Source organism: Palaemon carinicauda, unplaced genomic scaffold (assembly GCF_036898095.1).
Source record: "Palaemon carinicauda isolate YSFRI2023 unplaced genomic scaffold, ASM3689809v2 scaffold8, whole genome shotgun sequence".
Taxonomy (NCBI): domain Eukaryota; kingdom Metazoa; phylum Arthropoda; class Malacostraca; order Decapoda; family Palaemonidae; genus Palaemon; species Palaemon carinicauda.
The window spans coordinates 12,501-20,000 of NW_027172093.1; the positions used below are offsets into that span (position 1 = coordinate 12,501).

Here is a 7,500-nt window from a genome sequence, read left to right on the forward strand (position 1 = left end):
TGTCGTCACCGTATTTCCAATCCTGCCAGAGCACCACACGTAGTCCCCTTTAAGTTTTAATGGAAGGCCTTTGACATTATTATTATTATGATTATTACTATTATTATTATTATTACTTGCTAAGCTACAACCCTAGTTGGAAAAGCTCGATGCTATAAGCCTAGAGGCTCCAACGGGGAAAATAGCTCAGTGAGTAAAGGAAACAAGGAAAATTAAGGAATTTTAAGAACAGCAACAACGTGAAAATAAATATTTCTCAAATAAACTATAAAAACTTTAACAAAACAAGAGGAAGATGAATAATACAGAATATAGAGTGTAGCCTCAAGCAAGAGAACTCTAACCCAAGACAGTGGAAGACCATGGTACAGAAGCTATGGCACTACCCAAGACTAGAGAACAACGGTTTGATTTTTGAGTGTCCTTTCCCTAGAAGAGTTGCTTGCCGTAGCTAAAGAGTCTCTTTTACATGTGAGAAAAAGAAATAGACATGGTCTGGACATGTAATGAAAATGACATAATAGATGGACATTAAGAATGACAGAGATTGCAAAAGAAGTGGGGGAAGGAAGAGAAAACGATGGATTGGGGTACTAAGAAAACTCGCTGGTATAGGCAGTTATAGCAAGATCATCAATAGCTGAAGTAGAAAGACATGTCTGAGGCCTTTGTTCTGCAGTGGACTAGCAAAGGTCTCAGAGACAGGCTTGCCCTTCCACTCGCGTCTGTTTATGGTCTTTCTTAGTTTGGCAATCCAACGTCTTCTCTTCCTTCCCCTGCTTCTTTTGCAATCTCTAGGGACCCATTCTGTTATTCTTAATACCCCTCTATTTTCTGTCATTCTCATTATATGTCCTGCCTATGTCCATTTCTTTTCTTCCTTTATGTTAGAATATCGTCTACTTTAGTTTGCTCTCGTATCCATGTTGCTCATTTCTGTTTTATTGTTATTCCCATCATTATTCTTTCCATAGCTCTCTTGAGTTTTAACTGGCTTATGTTCTAAGGCTCTAGTATATTTTTCCTCTATATGATAAAGAGTAAGTGTCTGAATATACATATATATATATATATATATATATATATATATATATATATATATATATATATGTACTCTATATATATATATATATATATATATATATATATATATATATATATTTATATATACATATATACTCTATATGTATCTATAAATATATACTCTAAATATTATATATGTATATATATATATGTGTTTGTGTGTGTGTGTGTAATTTGTCACGCTGATCGGCCACCACTTGGACACAACAATCTCCCACAAATTGCCCAAACTGCCGTGTGGTAGTAAGGGAAGAGGGGAGCGGCTAGGTAGAGTGTGGACATCCATCTTAATATGTAGCAGTCATTTTTGACGGGTGGCATACACTAGTGACGTCAACGTGATTCCTATAGGAATCGTCTTTAGTATTTTCATAGTTTAGTTGGAATTGTCTTTCTGGCTTGAGCCTCATCATCATCATCTCCTACGCCCATTGACGCTTAAGGGCCTCGGTTAGATTTCGACGGTCATATCTACCTTGAGCTTTTAATTCAATACTTAACCCACTCATCATCTCCCACTCCACGCTTCATAGTCCTCAGTCATGTAGGTCTGGGATTCCATCTCTTCTAGTGCCTTGTTAATCCCTGTTAAAAGTTTGGTGGACTACGCCCAAACCATCTCCATCTACTCCTCATCCTGATCTCATCTCTGAAAAGTAGCTCAATATCATGCTCTTCTTCTTCTTCTTCTTCTTCCCAGCTGGTTCCCATTTCTATATGGGGTCGCCGTTGCGGATGAGCCGTTTCCATCTTTTTCTATTCTGCGCTTCTGCCTCATCAATCCCTTTCTCCTGTAAGTCTCCTCTCACACAGTCCCTCCATATCTTCCTGACACCAACCCTCCCTATTTATCCGGGCTTGGGACCGGCACCCATTGGTGGCTAGGTTGCTCAATATCATGCTCTAATAGAAGTAAATTTCTATCTCATACTGAGATCGAACTTTAGTCTCATAAAATGAAAGACTAGGTCTCTATCAGCGATGTCCCCAGAGGCTCTAAAAGAAGTTGGAAGCTAAGGGCTAACTAACTTAAACTTAGGATTCACCTGGTGGGACCATAAAAATAATGGTCTTACCGGTTAATCCTGAAATGTAGTTAACACAATTGGTGATAACCTAGTCTTTCATATGATGAGGCTCCATATCGATCCCATTAGGAGGCTGAAATTCATATGCATATGTATAAACATGTATTATAACAACGTGGGTCCCTCCATAGAGAAAACAAAATAGGGAGAGGTAGAGGAGACTATGGATGGACAAATTAAGAAATCTTGCAGGTAGAAATTGTCATAGAAAGACCATAACCAGATAAGAGTAGAAAGATATATCTGAGGCCTTTGTCATGCAGTGGATTATTAATGGCTAATGATGATGATGATGCTGGTGATATACATCATCATCAGCCAAAGCCTTCCTACATATTGATCCACTAGCATATGTTTATGGCCTCCATACCAGGCTATACCAGACAATTTTCTTATGTCGTCAATCCCTCGTCTTCTCTTCTTTTACCTGCCTCGTTTGTTATCTGAAGAGACCCATTCTGTTATTCTAAATGTCCATCTAGTACCTGCCATTCTCATTATAATTGTCATTAGTACTGTACAAGTTGCAGTCTTGGTTCCCACGACCCTCCTCACCTTTATTTATTTCATCTCAAAGCTGAACGAAAACCTCAGTTCTACAATGCCAGTGCAAGAGAGTCTTGAGGGGACATAGCATACTACAAGAAGTCAGACTTGTTTCTTCTGCAATCCTTCACCTGATAAAGAAACAGTACAAGTGAATCTTTGTCAAGGAAGAATGCATACAAAAACAAGCGTGACTTCTTTCGTCTGCTGAGTTCATCTTGTAGATTATTCCATTTAGATTTGGAAAGCTGGAATTTACTTGGCATGCCTGTAATTCAATGGCTCTTAATCCAGATGGCTGCCATAACCTACCCATGCACTTATGCTCCACTATTCCAGTGCAAAGGAATATCTTCAAGGGACACAGCATACAAAAAAAAATCAAACCCTTTTCTTCTACAATCGTCACTTGACAAAGAAACAGTACAAGTGAATCTTTATCAAGGAAGAATGCATACAAGAACAAATGTGACTTCTATCTGTGCTGAGTCCATCTTGTAAACTATTATCTTTAGATCTGGAAAGCTGGAATCCGCTTGGTATTGACTGCCTATATTTCAGTGGTTCTTAATCCAGATGGCTGCCATAACCTACCCAGGTACTTATGCTCTACTATTCCAGTGCAAAAGAATATCTCCAAGGGACACAGCATACTAGAAAAAATCAAACTTGTTTATTCTGCAATCATCACCTGACAAAGAAACAGTACAAATGAATCTTTGTCAAGGAAGAATGCATACAAGAACAAGCGTGACTTCTTCCCTCTGCTGAGTCCATCTTGTACATTAATCCCTTTAGATCTGGAAAGTTGGAATCCACTTGGCATTGACTGTATTTCTTTCTTCATTTTCCTTTCCTCTTTGTTCCTCTTCTTATACTTGTTTAAATATTGTAGCTTTTGAATGTTTTCACCTTCTAGTGTTTTATTTTTTTTTCTAGTTTATTTTTTTTTTATTTTCTAGTTTTCTATTTTTTTTTTATTTTCAAGTTTTAGATTTTTTTTTATTTTCAAGTTTTAAATTTTTTTTATTTTCAAGTTTTAAATTTTTTTGGGATTTTCTGTTTTATATATATTTTCCGGATTTTCCAGTTTTTATTTTTTTTGGCTCATAAATAGACATGGCCATTAATTAGGCAGGCCTCTTACTGGGGGGCGATTAGGCCTGTCTCTTACTGGGGGCCCATTATGCCCGCCATTTACTGGGGGGCAATTAGGCCTGCCTCTTACTGGGGGCCCATTATGCCCGCCTCTTACTGGGGGGCGATTAGGCCTGCCTTTTACTGGGCGTCCATTATGCCCGCCTCTTACTGGGGGGCAATTAGGCCTGCCTCTTACTGGGCGTCCATTATGCCCGCCTCTTACTGGGGGGCGATTAGGCCTGCCTTTTACTGGGCGTCCATTATGCCCGCCTCTTACTGGGGGGCGATTAGGCCTGTCTCTTACTGGGGGCCTATTATGCCCGCCATTTACTGGGGGGCAATTAGGCCTGCCTCTTACTGGGGGCCCATTATGCCCGCCTCTTACTGGGGGGCGATTAGGCCTGCCTCTTACTGGGCGTCCATTATGCCCGCCTCTTACTGGGGGGCGATTAGGCCTGCCTTTTACTGGGCGTCCATTATGCCCGCCTCTTACTGGGGGGCAATTAGGCCTGCCTCTTACTGGGGGCCCATTATGCCCGCCTCTTACTGGGGGGCAATTAGGCCTGCCTTTTACTGGGCGTCCATTATGCCCGCCTCTTACTGGGGGGCAATTAGGCCTGCCTCTTACTGGGGGCCCATTATGCCCGCCTCTTACTGGGGGGCAATTAGGCCTGCCTTTTACTGGGCGTCCATTATGCCCGCCTCTTACTGGGGGGCAATTAGGCCTGCCTCTTACTGGGGGCCCATTATGCCCGCCTCTTACTGGGGGGCGATTAGGCCTGCCTTTTACTGGGCGTCCATTATGCCCGCCTCTTACTGGGGGGCGATTAGGCCTGTCTCTTACTGGGGGCCTATTATGCCCGCCATTTACTGGGGGGCAATTAGGCCTGCCTCTTACTGGGGGCCCATTATGCCCGCCTCTTACTGGGGGGCGATTAGGCCTGCCTTTTACTGGGCGTCCATTATGCCCGCCTCTTACTGGGGGGCAATTAGGCCTGCCTCTTACTGGGGGCCCATTATGCCCGCCTCTTACTGGGGGACGATTAGGCCTGCCTTTTACTGGGCGTCCATTATGCCCGCCTCTTACTGGGGGGCGATTAGGCCTGCCTTTTACTGGGCGTCCATTATGCCCGCCTCTTACTGGGGGGCAATTAGGCCTGCCTCTTACTGGGGGCCCATTATGCCCGCCTCTTACTGGGGGGCGATTAGGCCTGCCTTTTACTGGGCGTCCATTATGCCCGCCTCTTACTGGGGGGCAATTAGGCCTGCCTCTTACTGGGGCCCCATTATGCCCGCCTCTTACTGGGGGGCGATTAGGCCTGCCTCTTACTGGGCGTCCATTATGCCCGCCTCTTACTGGGGGGCGATTAGGCCTGCCTTTTACTGGCGTCCATTATGCCCGCCTCTTACTGGGGGGCGATTAGGCCTGCCTCTTACTGGGCGTCCATTATGCCCGCCTCTTACTGGGGGGCGATTAGGCCTGCCTTTTACTGGGCGTCCATTATGCCCGCCTCTTACTGGGGGGCGATTAGGCCTGCCTCTTACTGGGCGTCCATTATGCCCGCCTCTTACTGGGGGGCGATTAGGCCTGCCTCTTACTGGGCGTCCATTATGCCCGCCTCTTACTGGGGGGCGATTAGGCCTGCCTTTTACTGGGCGTCCATTATGCCCGCCTCTTACTGGGGGCAATTAGGCCTGCCTCTTACTGGGGGCCCATTATGCCCGCCTCTTACTGGGGGGCGATTAGGCCTGCCTTTTACTGGGCGTCCATTATGCCCGCCTCTTACTGGGGGGCAATTAGGCCTGCCTCTTACTGGGGGCCCATTATGCCCGCCTCTTACTGGGGGGCGATTAGGCCTGCCTTTTACTGGGCGTCCATTATGCCCGCCTCTTACTGGGGGGCAATTAGGCCTGCCTCTTACTGGGGCCCCATTATGCCCACCTCTTACTGGGGGGCGATTAGGCCTGCCTCTTACTGGGCGTCCATTATGCCCGCCTCTTGCGGGGCGTTCATCAGGCCTGGGTCTTGCTGGGCGTTCATCAGGCCTAGGTCTTGCAGGGCGTTCATCAGGCCTAGGTCTTGCTGGGCGTTCATCAGGCCTTGGTCTTGCTATGCGTTCATCAGGCCTTGGTCTTGCTGGGCGTTCATCAGGCCTAGGTCTTGCTGGGCGTTCATCAGGCCTTGGTCTCGCTATGTGTTCATTAGGCCTAGGTCTTGCTGGGTGTTCATCAGGCCTAGGTCTTGCTGGGCGTTCATCAGGCCTTGGTCTTGCTGGGCGTTCATCAGGCCTAGGTCTTGCTGGGCGTTCATCAGGCCCGGGTCTTGCTGGGCGTTCATCAGGCCTTGGTCTTGCTGGGTGTTCATCAGGCCTTGGTCTTGCTGGGCGTTCATCAGGCCTTGGTCTTGCTGGGCGTTCATCAGGCCTTGGTCTTGCTGGGCATTCATCAGGCCTTGGTCTTGCTGGGCGTTCATCAGGCCCGGGTCTTGCAGGGCGTTCATCAGGCCTAGGTCTTGCTGGACGTTCATCAGGCCTTGGTCTTACTGGGCGTTCATCAGGCTTTCCCTCCTTCCCTGCTTCCATTTCCTTTCTCGGCCGTTTTCTTGGTACGTCTTCTTCCTTTACGTGCCCGTGTCCACCATCCCCATTTGGATCAAGGTTTTCATCTGCTTCTGGCCATCCTTCATATGGATCAAGGTTTTCATCTGCTTCGGGCCATCCTTCATTTGGATTTTCCATTCCTGGAAAGCTAAATTGGTACCAAGGATCTTGTTCCGGGTTAATCCATTGTTGTAGATCGTAGTCGAACCACGGTTGGTTCCATGGTTCTTGAGGGTACTCGAACCCTTGGTCTCCATTGTTCCATTGGGGATAGTTTTCGTCCCATTCCTCCTGGCCAGGGAATTCATTTTGTTGTTCCTCTAATTCTCTTCTTTTCCTTTCTAATTCTTCTTGCCTTTCTGCTTGCTGTCTTTTCTCTTCTGCTTTCTTTCCCTTCTTTCTCTTCTTTCTTTCCTTTTTCTTTAAGAATGGAAAGAGTTTTTGTATTACTTTTTTTCAATTTCAACAGCTTAAAAAGATCTCCAGCACCCTTAATATACAAAGTTATAGTAGTGGACTGAGGCGTGAGAATGGAAGCAGACGAAAGACTAATCGTAATTTTAAATCCTTCCCTAGAGAGATATTCTTCAGATGATCTCCAATGCTCCTTTAGCTCTTTCTTGAGAGCTTCAATCTTGGCTGCTGCACTTACCTGACGTTGTTCGTACTGTTCCATCGCTGATTGCATGTTTGCTAGCTCTAGTTTCACGCTTTCGTAATCTTTATTCCTATTTTTTATTTCTTCTGTTTCTCTCGCCTGAAATCTTATTAACTCGGTCTGCGTGTTTATGAGTTGTTCATAAAGTTTTTCTCGTGCTGACCACTGTAGTCTTGATTCAGATTTCGTGACACTTTCACAATTTTCACAAAGTTTTTCATTTTGTTTTGCATCCTTTGTGGTTCCTCCTCTTTTTCCGCAATAGTAAGAGCAGAATCCTCTTCTAATTCTTGTTCCTCTATTCCAAATGTTATCAGGCCCGGCCTTGTAAAGGCAGAATTGTTTTCGCATGAAAGACCCTGCATTATGTTATGGTGTTTACGTA

The 7,500-nt window shown here is 45.3% G+C and overlaps 2 protein-coding genes across 2 annotated transcripts in view; both read right to left on the reverse strand.

Annotated features, from left to right (window-relative positions):
• Positions 1-3,843: 3,843 nt before the first annotated feature.
• LOC137637496 (collagen alpha-1(III) chain-like) lies at positions 3,844-7,133 on the reverse strand. The gene is made up of 3 exons (XM_068369670.1): positions 7,110-7,133; positions 5,557-6,877; positions 3,844-5,213 (listed from the first exon to the last, which is right to left on the reverse strand). The coding sequence occupies exons 1-3, from the start codon at positions 7,131-7,133 to the stop codon at positions 3,844-3,846; spliced, it is 2,715 nt and encodes a 904-aa protein (XP_068225771.1).
• Positions 7,134-7,243: 110 nt separating this feature from the next.
• Positions 7,244-7,500, reverse strand: part of LOC137637499 (golgin subfamily A member 6-like protein 7) — a 7,781-nt gene continuing 7,524 nt past the window's right edge. The window contains exon 2 of the mRNA XM_068369671.1: positions 7,244-7,500. This exon is cut by the window's right edge and continues 847 nt beyond it. Within this exon, the coding sequence (XP_068225772.1) occupies positions 7,244-7,500 (257 nt within the window).

Coding starts and splice junctions, on each gene's coding strand:
- LOC137637496 (XM_068369670.1), bottom strand. CDS start 7,133: ATGGAACAGTACGAACAACGTCAG. Junction 6,878..7,109: donor AACAGTACGAACAACGTCAG/GTAAGTGCAGCA, acceptor CCATTCTTAAAG/AAAAAGGAAAGAAAGAAGAG. Junction 5,214..5,556: donor TAATGGGCCCCCAGTAAGAG/GCAGGCCTAATT, acceptor ATCGCCCCCCAG/TAAGAGGCGGGCATAATGGA.